The sequence below is a fragment of the Hordeum vulgare genome, chromosome 3H (assembly GCF_904849725.1).
Source record: "Hordeum vulgare subsp. vulgare chromosome 3H, MorexV3_pseudomolecules_assembly, whole genome shotgun sequence".
Taxonomy (NCBI): Eukaryota; Viridiplantae; Streptophyta; class Magnoliopsida; order Poales; family Poaceae; genus Hordeum; species Hordeum vulgare.
The window spans coordinates 594,214,525-594,230,556 of record NC_058520.1 but is presented as its reverse complement, the minus strand read 5'-3'; the positions used below and the strand labels follow the sequence as shown (position 1 = coordinate 594,230,556).

General features: G+C 42.6%; 1 protein-coding gene across 1 annotated transcript; it reads right to left on the bottom strand.

Annotated features, from left to right (window-relative positions):
- Positions 1-7,287: 7,287 nt before the first annotated feature.
- Positions 7,288-14,030, bottom strand: LOC123445463 (lichenase-2-like). The gene is made up of 2 exons (XM_045122446.1): positions 13,843-14,030; positions 7,288-8,318 (listed from the first exon to the last, which is right to left on the bottom strand). Exons 1-2 carry the CDS (start codon positions 13,892-13,894, stop codon positions 7,375-7,377), a joined length of 996 nt encoding a protein of 331 aa, XP_044978381.1. The 5' UTR covers positions 13,895-14,030; the 3' UTR covers positions 7,288-7,374.
- Positions 14,031-16,032: the final 2,002 nt, after the last annotated feature.

Here is a 16,032-nt window from a genome sequence, read left to right as displayed (position 1 = left end):
CCGTGATCAGCCCGTGAGCCTTGCCCAACAGGTATGTCATCACCTAACATACATACAGTCTTCTCACCCAAAAAAAAAAACTAACATACATAGTAATGTATAGATCCTTAACAAAATAAATAAATATAGATATGTTTGAAGTCCCAAAAATAATAAGTGTCTAATGAAGGATACCTATACAAACAAGTGAAAAGGCCAATAAGAAAAGTTTATAAATTGGAAAATCTAACTGACAAATGTTTGCTCACTGCGCTTAGGGAGAGACCACACGCCTTCGACGCTCTAGAGCTTAGTGACAAGGAGGGATGGATATTGTAGAGAAGCAAATAAGAGTGAAGGAGAAGGTCGATCGCGCTGGTCGAGGAAACCAGAACCAATGCCTCGCTTGGTGTTTTAAGCTGTGTGGACCGCCCACAAATGAACCAAAGGAAACCCCCTTCTGGTTTTCATATAGGTCAGACCAAAAAATATAGCCGGTTGATCTCGTGGCAAGCGCTTGTGTTCGTATTAAATCGGAAATTAAGTGGATATGATGGTCACCCGTCTGGTTTTTCAAACTACGTCTGCCAAATAATTGGTCACGTGACGGGGAGCACCCTCGAGATTAGAGGGATTGCTTTATCAGGACACCGTTCCCCTCTTCATCAGATTGCTCGATAAAGACACGGATTGTATGAAAAGCGAAATACGAAGAAGGAAGGGGGGAGGAGGAGATGACGATTCATCACGGGGCACGGCCCATGGACACAGCATAAAGTCATGCTCAAAATGAGAAACACGGGCAAGAAGGAAAGAGGAGGGCTGCCTGAGAGACATGTCCATATGGGTCATGCCTAACATCCTGCACATCTGCACGTGTTTTTGGCATGGATGGGATCGGTACCGCACACGAAAAAGGTTCCGGCCGGCCTTCGACCCGCCATCAATAGATTTTTCTTGTGTATTTACTGTTCTAAAATCATTGTATATTTGTGTTACTATTTAAAGATTTTTTTTTATATTTTGTACACCAAAACCGTCCGACATAGCCAAAATGAACCGCGGGTCGGCTCACAGCCACACCGTGTGATGTGAAAAATATGGTTCATACCTTTTGTTTTTAAAAAACTGAAACAAATTATGCAAGTAGTAACAATGTTATGTGTATGTGTGTAGAATTTTAGGATGAAAAACATTGAAATCTAATATGTACAAAAATAAATAAATTCATGACATGTGAGGATGAATAATATCATGTGTTGAAAAGTTTCAGATTTGTCTTGTTGTACATTGCTCATTTCATCATATTTTGCCTTTAGAATTTACAAACATGTGTGTTATGCCTTCATGTATATCTGTGTTTTTTTTTTAAATTTTGAAACATAAAAAGTATGAAGTTTGAAAAATAAAACCAAAGAAAAAAGAACATGGAAAGAACAGGAAAACATGACTCAAATAGTGGAAAAGGGACACATGAAACCAGAGAAGAAATTGGACAAATAGTGAAAACCTCGACAAATAAAAACAGTAGTGAAAGAAACAACTATAATGTCTGGGTGGCCCGATCACGCCATATGCCCTATCTGAGGGAAACATACATTTCATGATAACCAAGATATAGATCATGTGCCAACTAGCTGTCTTCAACACATAGCCCGTTAGCCTGGTCATAAAACCAAAAACCAAACCAGAAGAGACCGAGGTTGAGACCAAACCCGTAAAGACCGAACCCGAAAGGGTTAAATAAATTTAGTCCTCAAAACTATAGGATCGAACTAGTTAGTTACGGTCTAATCAGTTCCGATTTCTACTAGGCGTCCTTTGCATCATTTATAGGCAAAATGGGTAAGTAGCACACACACCCAACCTACATTGCTTTCCTAAGTGGGCTGAGCCATCAGGTTAGCGCTTTGATACATTGGTTTGTAGGAGCGAAGTATATCTATCAGAGGCCGCGAGCGCGTGCGGCGGCGCGTGGCGGGGGTGGGGGTGAATAGTAGTTTTTAAAATTTCTTCCAAACCCGAGCAATGGAGTGAATAAAAATATACTACATCTAGTGAATGATAACTTGCAACATAAATTAAACGAATGCATCAAAGAGAATCACATGATTGAGACTTATCACCCAACACAGAATGAATGAAAAACAAGTGCAGAGATGACCAGTTATGCTTGGTGGTGACTAAGAATTTGGTAAACCAGTTTGCCCTTCTGCAAAAGGACTACATCTGGTTGGACTAATTTTACTATGTATGTAATCTTATATATAGGAACAAATGGAGTAGGATATATGAATAAATGATTCTACGAAAAAGGGAGAAAGTTTTTGGTTGCAACAACTGATGCACATGCACTGTGTCACTTCTCAACCCTTAAGAAGGTGAGAGTGATCTTTCAAGAGCTATCAATTAATTATTGATCTTGGATTCTTTCAACTATAGGAGTGACTATGTGTCCCGTGACACAGCCGGCACGTCAAGCCATTGTTATATAAATGAGTCACCCAAGTAGGTTTCAGGTTAGTTTGACCTTTACTTTGTTTTTTCCATTATTCTTATTTCATCTTTCCTTCTTATTTTCAAAAACATTGTAAATACAAATATTCCAAAACATAAATTAATTAATTTAAATAAAATTTAAATATAAAAATGTGATAACACAATTTATTTATTTTTCGAAAACATAACGGAATGTAAAATAATGGAGAGCTTTATATAATGTTGATAGCATTGAAAATACATGTTTATGACCTCTAAAAATGTTCCTGGCCGTGTATTGAAAAAATGTCTATGAAATCAATTTTCATTAATGATGTATTTAAAAAATGTTAAATATCTACAAAAACAGTATTCATTTAAAAAGGAAATGTAAAATTGTGTATGAAAAAGTAGACATAAAAAACATATATATGAAAAAATGATCATAATCTATTCAAAAAATGCTAAACATGTATAACAAAAGTTCTTATGTGCATAACAAATGTACAATGTATATGAAAAAGTAGATACCAAAATATATATTAAAAAATTAATCATGTACTTGCAAAATTTAAATATGCATAAATAAATATTCATGATGTGTAAAAAATATGTACAATGTTTATACAATTTTTTCCCTGCGCTGGATAGAAGGAAAAACTGAAAAAGAAAGATAAACGAAAGGAACCAAGGAAATCAATAAAAAGGAAAAAAGGGAAAAATAAAGCCAAAGAAAAGAAACAAACAATAAAACGAACGAGCTAATCTTTACCTAATAATAAAGAGGCTATTGCTTCCGTCGGAAAACCCACCGAGGTGATTTTACAAAAAAGCCCTTACTGTTTATGACATTAAACTCGTAGTATATATTAATTATTTTTTAAAAATACTCATATCTTTTAAACCGTAACTTCAAATTTAACATATTATACATGGAATTTGATTAGAAAAATATGTAGAATTTAAATATGATATTATTTTATCTGTTAAACGTTTAATAAAAATACTATCTAGGGTGCAATCTTAATAAATAAGTCATTATTCGTCTTTCTTTCATACCGGTACTCATCCGGGTTGGGAATGAACACGTCAACAAAATCAGGATTAGAGATGAAACTGAAGGTCATTTGACTGATTCTTTGTACGTATTAAATCTACATGCAAGCCGTGTTAAAATAGAAGACCTGTGAAATTTTGAATTGCATTTTTGTAGGATAAGACCATCTTTATTTGTATCGTAACTATAAATTCTCAAATTATAGACATTTTTTATAAATTAAGAGCGTGTGCCGTGTGGTATTTCTTTCTCCCGTTGCAACGCATGGACCCTTTTGCTAGTAAAGAAAAAAAGAAGAAACCAAAGAACATACGTCCTCTCGACTACGCCCGGTGCGAGGAAGCACTATGGCTGGTGCGAGGGAAGCATACATCTCGTATGTGCAAGATATAGCTCTCATGCCAACTAGCGAGTGAACTCCTGTTTTTACCCCTTATTTTGATATTATTGACACTAATTACTTCATTTGGCGAGATTTTATCCGTTTTACCCCATTTAGCAAAAAAATGCCACTGTTTACCCCCTCTTAAAACAAATCATGTGTTCTGACTGGCGGGTCCCAATTGTTAAGTCTAGCTGGCATACCACATCGTTAAACCGGCCCTCGTAGCTTCTCCCAACCGACCTACGCCGATGGAGGTCGCTCGCACCTGGTCACAATGCCCAAGTCAGAAGCACGCCACGCTTGCCTCTAGTCGCTACTTGATTTCGTTCCTCATCCTAATCGATTGCATCGTCCGTCCAAATATTGAGATATGTAGGTGCATCCTTGTTAAAAGTAGTATCTATATTTACATACATATTTATGGTTGTATATAATAATAATAAACGAAATATACATGATTTCGGAATATATCATTAACAATTTTCTTCTATAATTTATTCAAGAGAAAATCTAAATTATAGCATGCACACCTAATTGTTTCCATGCAACAGCTCGCAAAGATGCACTAGTAGAAAAGAGGGCTTTGATTCAGGGCCTGCAATCGCATTAGGGGGTGTTTCTTTAGAGGGACTTTTTGCTGTAGGGATTAAAAAAAGTCCCTTTTAGTTTCATGTGATAGAAACAGGATAGACTTTTAGGGACTAAAAGAGGGTATTTGGGACTAAAGGAAGAAGTCTGTATGGAAGGGTCTTTTTGAGACTTTTTTGACACTTTTTCCAACAATGCCCTTAATTTTAACATGTCATTTAATAACTTGTAATACATTATTAGGGGTAACATGGTCTTTTTGCATGTCATTTAATGACCTCTAGTCCCTGTTTAGTCCCTGAAAAGAAACGGCTAGGGACTAGGGACTTTTTAGTTGGGATTAAAAAAAGTCCTAGGACTTTTTAAAGAAACAGGGCCTTAGTCCCGATTCACCCACGAACCGGGACCTATGATGTCATTGATCCCGGTTCGTGAGGCCAGGGCGCCAGCCGGGCATCATGGGTCATTGATCCCGGTTCGTGTCAACCCTTTATTCGAATTCATGAACTTATCTCAAATTACTCGAAAAAAATTAATCACATAGACTATTGTGTTTTTAATGTGAACTTTATTAAACAAACAACATTCTTTTGGTGCTCACTAGTCAAGTCTCAGACTTTACATTGGTGCTCACATTTTTCTGAATTTATTTCAGGCATTTCAAAGATATGCGTTCAATGGAAGAAGATGTCCCCATAGACTACGGAGGCGTTTATGACGACTTCGTCAATCTAAGATGATTTGTTGGCCCAGTCTTCGAAAGGTGTTCATAGGGATAGAGTGTGTGTGCGTGCGTGCATTTATAGGATAAGTGTATTAAGTGCGTATGTACATCTGCCTCCGTGTTCCAAAAAAAAGTATAGTCACCATATAAAATTTAATTAAATGTTAAAAATCAGCCACACAAACACACACTCAATGAATATATTTATACTGTATATATACACCTCTATGACCCTGCATGGCCGCGTAAAAATAGCATTTTTCAAATTTCTTCTAAAATCCAGCAATGGACCGAATAAAAATAGACTACATCTAGCGAATGGTAACTTGAGAACATGAATTAAACGGATGCATCAAAGAGAATCACATGATTGAGACTTATCACCCAACACAGAATGAATGAAAATACAGTCCACAGATGACCAGTTATGCTCGCTGGTGACTAAGAATTTGGTAAACCAGTTCGCCCTTCTGCAAAAGGACTACGTCTGATTGGAGGGTTTGTCACTTAATATGGAAGATAAACTCTCTTCACCCTATTCTCCTTGACAATTGGTTTATCAACCAATGTTGATTACTCATGGTAGATTCTTGAGGTGATCTTCGAACATTTACAGATTTTTTTGAGAACCACAATCACTCTTGATCTCTGAAGAAATTGACACCTAACTGTGTAGAGAGTTCGAAGATCTCAAGAGTAATATGTGGGGGCGTACTGCACTATTCTGGAATGTATTAACCTCAGAAATCGAACAATGAAAACCATTTAGTATTTGGACGCACGGTCTAAAAGATACTCCCTCCGTTTCTAAATATAAAACTTTTTAGAGATTCCATTACATACTACATACGGATGTATGTAGTCATATTGTAGAGTGTAGATTCACTAATTTTACTCCGTATGTAATCTTATATTTAGGAACGGAGGGAGTAGGATATATGAATAAATGACTATGAAAAAAGGAAAAAAATCTTTGGTTGCGACAAGTGATGCACATGCAATGTGCCACTTCTCAACCCTTGAGAAGGTGAGAGTGATCTTTCAAGAGCTATCAATTAATTATTGACCTCGGATTCTTCCAACTATAGGAGTGACTATGTGTCACGTGACACAGACGACACGTCAAGCCATTGTTATATAAATGAGTCACCCAAGTAGGTTGCAGCTTAGTTTGACTTTTTCTTTGTTTTTTCCTTTTCATCTTTCGTTCTTATTTTCAAAAAAGTAAATATATATATTCCAAAACATAAATTAATTAATTAAAATTAAATTAAATATAAAAATATGATAACACAATTTATTTATTTTTTTAGAAAAGATAACGGAATGTAAAATAATGACGAGCTTTAAATAATGTTGATAGCATTGAAAATACATGTTTATGACATCTACAAATGCTCCCGTGTATCAACAAAATATCTATGAAATCAATTTTCATTAATGATGTATTTACAAAATGTTAAACATGTATAAATATATTATTCGTTTAAAAAGGAAATGTACAAATGTGTATGAAAAAAGTAAACATCAAAAACATATATCTGAAAAAATTGATCATAATCTATTTAAAAAATGCTAAATATATATAACAAAAGTTCTTATGTGCATAACAAATGTACAATGTATATGAAAAAGTAGATACGAAAATATATATTAAAAAATAATCATGTACTTTCAAAATTTAAATATGCATAAATAAATATTCCTGACGTGTAAAAAATATGTACAATGTTTATACATTTGTTTCCTGCTCTGGAAAAAAGGGAAAAACTGAAAAACAAAGATAAAAGAAAGAAACCAAAGGAAATCAGTAAAAAGGAAAAGGAAAAATAATCTAAAGAATAGAAATGAACAGTAAGACGAAAGAGCTAATAAAGAAGAAGAAAAAAAGATGAAACCAAAGAACATACTAGACCAAAATAGTGAAAACTCGAAGAAAGAGAAAGAATATAGAAAAAAAAACTATAGTACTGGGCTCGCCCGGTCGCACTACGTCCGATTCAAGGGAAGCATACATATCGTATGTGCAAGATATATAGCTCTTATGCCAACTAGCAGTCGTCGACACATATATATTTATACAGTATATATACACGTCTATGACCATGCATGGCCGCGTACGTACATGGATGCATGGAGGACGCATGATGAACTGAATCAAGTTCACCTGCCGAAGGTGATGGGGTAGACCTTATCGGTGGTAGGGTAGAAGAGCCCCCAGTTCTGCTCCACGCCGGCCTCCTTGAGGTTCTCATTGAACATGGAGAACACGTACGTCTCCACCTTCCCCGGCCGCCGCGGCGTGCCCTTCCCGACATGGCTCACCAGGTTCTGGTTGTACGTCCTCGCGTTATCCACCGACGCCTCCTCGCCGCCCGCCGACGGCCACCCGGTCTCGGACACCACCACGTCCACGCCGCTCACACCGAGCCGCTCCACCGCCGCGTGCACGGCGTCCACGCTCGCGTCGAACATGTTCTGGTACCCGTACTCGCCGTCCTGCACCACCGTCCCCGGCGCCGTGAACAGCATGAAGCTGACGTCCATGTCGCCGGCAGCCTTGTACGTGTAGGCGAAGTACGGGTATAGGTTGGCGAGGAGCGGCGCGCCGGTGCGCTCCAGGAACTGCAGCACGGGGAGCAGGAACGGCTTGGACTCGCCCGCGAACTCGCCGGCGGACGGCGGCACGTGGACGGCGATGGTGGCCTGCGATATCGCCGTCGTAACCTTGACGGCGTCGCCCAGCCCGGCCGCGGCCAGAGCGCCATGCACGTTCTCCATCGCTGGGACCAGGTACTGCGTGTCGCTGCCGGCGACCTCGTTGCCCACGGTGATGTACCGGAATGAGACATCCGGGTGTGCTGCGATGTTGGCGCGGACCCAAGCGGCCGCCGCTGACGCGCTGGCGGCCAGCTCGGGGAGCACGTAGTTGGGCGCGCCGACGATGACGCCGATGCCGGTGCCGGGGAGTGCCGCCAACGCTTCGCTGTCTGGAGCGTAGAGGCGAACGGAGTTGAAGCCGTTGTCACGTAGCATGCCGACGACGGTGGTCGCCGGCGGTAGGTTGTTGGCGCTCATGCCGTAGCACACGCCCACCGACGCAGCTCCTGCACAGGTAGTAGACCCCATGGTACGTTTCAGGTTTGTATGTACGATGTAAGAGAACGGCCCACTCTGTAACCACTGTTGAAGAATGAAGATCAATGTGTGCAGTGCACTACTGTATGCGTGGATGAATTGATCGATCGTTGCTCTCTTGATTTATGAAGATCAATGAAAACCCAAACCGTGTATGTGTAGCAGTAGCGTGCAGAGAGAATCAAGGAAGAAACAATCATCATAATATTATGTACCGTAACTTTGATTGATTGGCATCGCGTAGAAGGATCCGTTAGCTTTGATTGTTAGCTATCATTCTGATTGAAAAATGGTGCGATACGGACGTTGGATTGTTCACCAAGCATGCATGCAGACTGTTGCAGGACAAAATGGCGGGAAGGTCGACACGGTTCCAAATTCCTTTTTGACCTATTCTTCGCTTAGTTTGGACGCACGCAGCCATCAACCACCATCACTCACATTTTGGATGTACACTTGCTAGTTCCTAATTTATGCTGATTTTTCCATTAATTATTTCGTAGAGCCCTTTGATTGATACATATAGCAAAGCCAGTACTGGACACCGGCGCGTCGGCCCGACGTCCCCGTCGGTTGCCTAGCAGCCGTTGGATCCGTACCATCTGAACCGTTTATGCCTTAACTCCTACCCCCATCTGAAAACGATTCTCCCAACGAAGCTTCATTCTCACACGCGCATGTCAGAAGCCGTCTGAAAAAACACCTCGCGTTCTTCAGCTTGTAGCTCCTCGGTGCTCACCTGCCATAGCAAAGGACGACGCATGACCCTGTCGTCGGCCGCTTGCAGCAGCATGGCTCGTCGCTCTAGCATTCCTTGGACCCATTTTCTTCCTCCCAACGCCTCCCTCAAAAGAAATCACGCGCCGCTGCTCCCGCGACTCTGTCTTCGTGTGCAGCTCGACAAGGGCAACGGCTATCGGCAGCTGGGCGCTTGCACCACAACGCCTCATAGTTCCTCCGCTGCTCGCCGGAGAACCGTCCCGCTAGTTCAGTTTCAGTTGCAAGCTCCACCTCAGATGGTTGCAACTCCGGCCGTCGACCCTCCATGGTTGCAGCATTCGATGTGTCGCCACGGCCAATCGTCATCGATGCTCCATGATTGCAGCACCTGGTGCGTCTCCTTGACCACTCGTCATCGATGCTCGCTGGGACCGACGACCACCAGTAAACAACATTGAATGGTTGTAGCAAATTCACTCATCGGTAGTAGCAAAAATCATCAATGGTTGCAGCAAAACCAAAAAAGAAATGTCCCCTCCGTCGCAGCTCCGCCATCATGGATGTAGTAAATTCCCTCGCTGGTAGTACCAAATATCACCAATGGTTGCAGCAAAAAAAAAATAGTCACCGCCGTCGCAGCTCCGTCACTATGGATGTAGCAAATTCCCTCATCGGTAGTAGCAAAATTCGATGCCGGTTGCAACAAAAATGTCACCATCTTCGCTGGGTCACAGCTCCATCATGATGGATGTAGCAAAATCGTTTGTCAGTTGCAGTTTTTTGCTCTGCTGCTTCCAACTTTTTGCATTGCTGGTTCCAACATTGACAATGGCAGCAAGGTTGCAACTCGCCGGTCGTCTATTGTAGCACCGTCCCCGTGCAGGTTGTAGTTCGTCGGACATCTATTCTAGCATTGCATGTCGCTTAATCTCTCGCGCGTTGATGTGATGAGGTCGTCGGGGGCGAGCCGTGATGGTGCCGGGACCCCCTTGCAGGCCAGCGATGCTTGCGAGATGCGCGCTCGCTGGGAGAGACTAGGTGCAGGGTGGAAGAAGATATAAGTGAGCGTGTCCATGGAAAGGAGACCACCAGCTTGATTCAGATCGAGCGACGCTCGCCAGACCGGCTGAAACTTAGGCCGGCGTGTAGTACCCAAATGTCGTGCGCGGTGGTCGGAGCTGCGACGACGTCATGACGTGCGGCTGGGGACCTGCCAATGTAGGAGAAAGGGAGGGACGCGCGTTCTTGCTGTCCAGGCGCAATGGTTCGACCGACGCGCCGGATAGAAACGTTTCCCATATAGCAAACTTCTTTTGAAGAGACGGATGTTTTACGCGTTGTTGGAAAACATAATGGATTGACTAATTGACTGTACTAATAGTGCTTTACGGCCTACTCAGTATGCAGTTATTGACTAATATCCAAATAAAGAGACTGCATATTAGCCGGTGGCCACCGGCCACAGCTTTTTCGGTCAAAGAAAAAAAAAATACTCATTCCGTCTTAAAATAAGTGACTTAAAAGAGACGGAGGAGTGTTTCACAATATTTTTCGGCCGGAAAATATATAATATGTCACTGACTGTCTGACTGTACAAAAGTTTCACGTCAAATGAAGAACCATGCATGGTCCTCAAAAAAAAACCATGCATGCATGTGTATTGGAAATTCGGAAGTGCCATAAAAGTTTCTGTTCCAACGTCTGCAACACGTTCGCTACATAGTCAACTTCTTCCTCCTGTCCATCCTTCTTGATAGTACAGAATATGAATGTATATATGTCTGTACATGGTTCAGATAATTGAAGGCAATTAACATAGCCGCCGACTATACTTATATATATGCACAAGCGCACAAATATGACATATCCAGCCAGGGTGATGGTACGTGTCAGCTAGGTTGTCACGAATCATGCAAGTTTGTGTCCAAGCTGCTGCAACTGTGCGTACCCTTAATTAACTTCTACGAACTTGGAAATGCGTTTCCAGTTTCCAATTTGCGTACTTTATCTTGTTTGCATCTTGTGTCTCAAAAAATCATGCACTTATGTGGCAACGATAATGGTGACAAGCATAGCAGGGTTGTTGCATGTCCATCATCGTCGACCATCCGGCATTGCCTTTGAGAATGAAGATAGAGTTGTAGCATCGCGGGACGATGTTACGACAATAATGCCTTGTGATGGGCAAGTTGGACTGCGTTGGCGCAAGGTGTGCTCCTTTCTACTGTTAGGCCAAGTCGAAGTTGCTCAGTCATTGATATGTTTGGTCGATTGTTTTGGCATAGACGGCCATGGTTTTTCTGTGTGGTTTTAGTAGGTCATCCCTGGTAAAGTCGAAGTCTCTTGGTCAAAGAAAAATAATAATGATGGCACTGTAGACAACCTTGACTGACTGTGTGCACTCTATGGAGGGGTATGTGTGTGCGTGCGCGCGCGTGCGTGCCGGGGGGGGGGGGGGATGTGCGTAAGAGCATCTACAGTCGGGCGCCTCAAACCCCACTCAAGCGCTCACACAGACAGTACGGTCAAAAAAACATGACCCAAATGGGTGCTTTAAACCAACCTCAAATGGCTAAGCTGACCGACACCTTTCATATCCAATCTAAATATTCTACGGATATGGGAAGGTCCGCGCGTGAACGGGCATGTCTACCACGTCGGACAAGACATGCCTATCCCACCACAAATTACATCAAATCCCATCCGATCTATCCGGTTTCACTTGGGTTGCACTGCTCTCTATATACTCGACACATAGTCGGACTAGCTTTTTCGTGATTTTTTAGGAGCTTGATAAAAATGGTTGAAAAAAAACTTCTCATACTTAAGAAACTCTCACGGTTAGTAGCGGCCGTCGATGCTCCCCTTGTGAAGGTTATAAGCTCCTTAGGTAGGAGTGCCGGCTTTTGGAGCCCGAGCTCGAGGGAGATTGTTTTGAAAAAATGAATTTGACAGCCTGATTTTTTTTTGAATATTTCTGTAAACATTTACACACACTTTATACTTTCACACACAGTGTACATAAAAGACAAAAACATATTTCTAAAATAGACCAATTTTTGTTGTTGCTCCGACGGAATATTGTTTTATTTGTTCAACACACAAAAAACAAAAAGTTCAAATGCTTTTCCTCACGTGTGCGCGGAAAACATATAAGTTTCCATGGATTTTTTTTATTTTTTTTAACTTTGAAATATAATTTATAATTATTATTTTCAAAATACCGAGTTGCATGGACCTCAACGTCCATTGGTATTTTTTGGCATAATAACCCCTATTAAGAGAGGGTAGCTTAATGCTTTTACCCGACGCGGCTATTTGCGGGGTGCTCCTCCAGCTGTGAGGTGGGATTAAAAAACCCAAACCACACTCCTAACACGAATGTTTCTATAAAGAAAATCTTTTATGGACATTTTTTGGTGTTTACACAATAGTGCCAATTCAACGGATTATAACATCCAATATGATGGACGTGCATGTCCTTACATATATTGGGTGTTTTGAAAATATGGTTTGCGGTTGAAAACCACAAAAATTGACGCCCACCCGGTCACTGCCGTGGACGCATCCTGGCGTGTCTGCGGACGTATAGGGACCCAGATACGCCTATCGTGGCTATAGATAACCAAATCGACTAAGATGCCCTATCTTGCGGATGTATTGCAATGGTTTTCACCCAGTTTTTCACATATTAACTGGCAACTCTCTTTTACCCCTTTTAGTGAATCGAGTATCAAAAGATTGACCTGAAAAAAACTACTCTCTCCGTCCCATAATATAAAAGTGTTTACTATATTAGTGTAGTGTTAAAAATACTTTTATATTATGAGATGGAGGAAGTAGTTTGTAGAACTGCCAACATATTTTTTCCTAGAACCACCTCTTTGGTGGGTTGAAGATGTGGGAGGCATGACTCGGTCAACTAGGGGTTGAATCTCGATGCTCAAATTTGCGTGTGGATAGTGTTCGTTAACTAAGCGACATTCATGTTTTGTGTCCATGGTTCGTCTCCTCAAGCGGGTGGTTGGGAGGCTTGCTCGTGTAGGTGTGACATGTGTGGTAGAGTATGTTCACGTTATCATTGTTGTAAAGTTTCTGGCGCAAAATAAAATGAACAATTTCCCTTTGTGTTGACTAAGATTTTTTTCAATCACCCTAATGTGTTGACTAATAACAGTTGGCTGGTTATAAGTAAAACTGTAAAAAGTTGAAATGTTCCTCAAAATCAGAATGTTCTTGCATTACAAAGGCTTACAAGATAATATTGTAGATGAGACCGTTGACTGAAAAATATCCCATAAAAATATGAAAAATATCTTAATCCTTTCTTGGACAAAGAGAGGAAGCACGGGTGGTGGGGGGCCGTTCTCGCAGCTTTAGGGTGATTGGATATATCAAGTGGATGTGGACGAGCTCTCTTCGCCATGGCATCGTTGGAGGCCTGTGCTCTTTGAAATCTTATATTTTTCCAACCTTATTTGCCATCTGTTGAATTATTCCTGCTTTGTCTTGTGAAATTTGCATGCATGAACCAAGAGATGCAAAAGGCCCAGAATTACACTTGCATTATATGTTAATGACGCATGCACTTGTCATTTTGAGATGAATAATCAATGTGCATGGTGGATTTTATGGGAGTGGGTTCAGTGTTTCCCTTAAGTATGTGCAAACAGTAGTTACTTCTACGGATCGACAAGTTAATGCTTAGGCGCTGCAGCCTGATTTTTATGGCAATACGTACACAAAAGAGAGAGAGAGAGAGAGATGACTAACTTGTAAGGATGGAGGCGAAGACGATTCCGAGGAGCAACGCCATGTGGAGCATATAGAAGAAGCAACTCCTCCAGATGTGCCGCCTTGCGCCGTTGCCGTCTTCTCTTGCCACAACGATGATCTGATCAAAGGCTGCTCTTTCAGCTGATTATCAATCGGTTAGCAAGGAGTAGTAACAAGAAGTACCTGAAGAAATCGTTTCCGCTTGCTGGTTATATATGGAGAGGATCACAGAGAGCCGGTCGATGGTACGCATGGATGTTTGGCCCGGGACCAACCAGCATGGGTGGATACGGTCTTCGCTGGTCAGAGGTTGATGCGTCAGCTGGCGCGTGCCAATCCACGGCCGCGACAACAACCGGCCGATCGATCGACGGTACATGCGCACTCGTCGTCCTTGCCAAGACCAGATTTAAAGCGATGGTCTTCACTCACCGGTTTGTTCGCGCCTAACATCCGTTGAAATACTTGGAAAACACCCTTATACTAAGTGAACTGTTCGTATGAGCCAAATTACTTCAGGTTTATGATCCATACAACCATTTTATTAATTATTTAACAATACCTTACAAAGTATTATGTCTACAACCAGACGGCATATGTCGATATTCCTATCTATTTTATAAAGAGGTATACCCATGTCTCATATCAAAGCACAACATCTAAAGCGAGAGGCCCCAGCTAAGCTGAATTGCTGGGTCTAGGTCACATATCGGTCTGGCACACTCTTAACGGGCACCGCATGCGCACGCTGTAGGAAACATCACCATCGTCTTCCATCGATCCATCTTCAGAGCAGGCACTGATGCATCCACCTTACCAGGCCTGCCATAGATGCCATCACGGTGTCAGACAACGCTACCACCCTACGCGCGTTCATTATCACACATCCGTCGTCGAGACCCTGCAGCACCATGTCATCGAGACTCCACCTTGTCGATGCGTTACAGGAACTGCCACCCCACCGCAGAAGCCACCCAGTCGTCCCTCGAGTCTCTACACACCTCCTAGAATGACGCTCCCAAGAAGGTAACGACACAAGAGCACCGTCATCATCTGATCGACTGATCTAGAGTTTTCCCTGGAGATAGAGGATATAGGTTTTGAGCTTCTCCATGGTGATGCCTTCAATAATGGAACAACACAAAAGAGCTTCGCCATCGCAGTTCTTGGCAACAAGCCAGGAACAAGGTTTTCACTAGGATCCACTCGACGAATCTTCATCTAGCGTGTGCACGGGTCGCCACCGATCTGAGCTGCCCCACAGCGAGCAGGCCGCACCAACCAGATAAAATCTGACCGGAGGCCAGACCATGCATGATGTCGATCCATCCATCAGGCCCTCCATGCCACCACCACCTATCCGAGTTCAGATGGCTAATCGCCACAGATCGGGTCCTTGTCGCCGAACACAGCCGACACCGCTGCCTGAGGCAAGGCCGTCCCCCGCGCCTGCAACCTTCATCGCCCGAAGCAGAGACGACCGTTGCGCCGCCGCGACCCAAGGAAGGGAAGCACGCCACGCCGCCAAGGCCAGATCGGCCCAGCCACCTCACGTCGCGGGGCTCCGCACCACCCCCATTGCGCAAGAGAGAGCGAGGGCCCTGCTACCGACTGGTAGAGTTTCATCCCCCCCCCCCCCCCCCCCCAAGTCGGTCGAGTGGGGGCTATACCAGGTTGTAATAGTAAGTGGGTGGCCATGCTATAGCAAATCAAATCAAATAAAAAATAAAAATATTTTTCATTAGTGTATGGATTGTTGGGCCACCCTGACCTAGTAGGCTGGGGTCCGCCACTGATGGTAGCCTTGATCTCTGCCATTCTGCTTCCAGGTTCCAACCAACATGCATGTACACACCATCCAATCGTTGACTGTCTTACCAATGTTTAGCCATCTTTCAGTTGTTGGAGAAAAAAGGCTACAATATCTTGGCATTTTATGCTAAAGCCATTTTGTACAACGTACTGCATGCATGCTTTAACTATAACCACTGATGAAGGCACACATCACACATTAGGCGCACCAAATTGCTCGGCACCCGGAGTGTAGCCAAATAGTATGACAAGCTAGAAAGCCTAAGAAGAACTGTCAGTTTCCTCCTTTCTGACTATAAACACTGGCCTTTTGTGAAGCAGACATGACAACAACCAAAACTTTGTGCAGCAGAAAACAAAGGAGACCCATGGCAC

Coding starts and splice junctions, on each gene's coding strand:
- LOC123445463 (XM_045122446.1), bottom strand. CDS start 13,894: ATGCTCCACATGGCGTTGCTCCTCGGAATCGTCTTCGCCTCCATCCTT. Junction 8,319..13,842: donor CTTCGCCTCCATCCTTACAA/GTTAGTCATCTC, acceptor CTACCTGTGCAG/GAGCTGCGTCGGTGGGCGTG.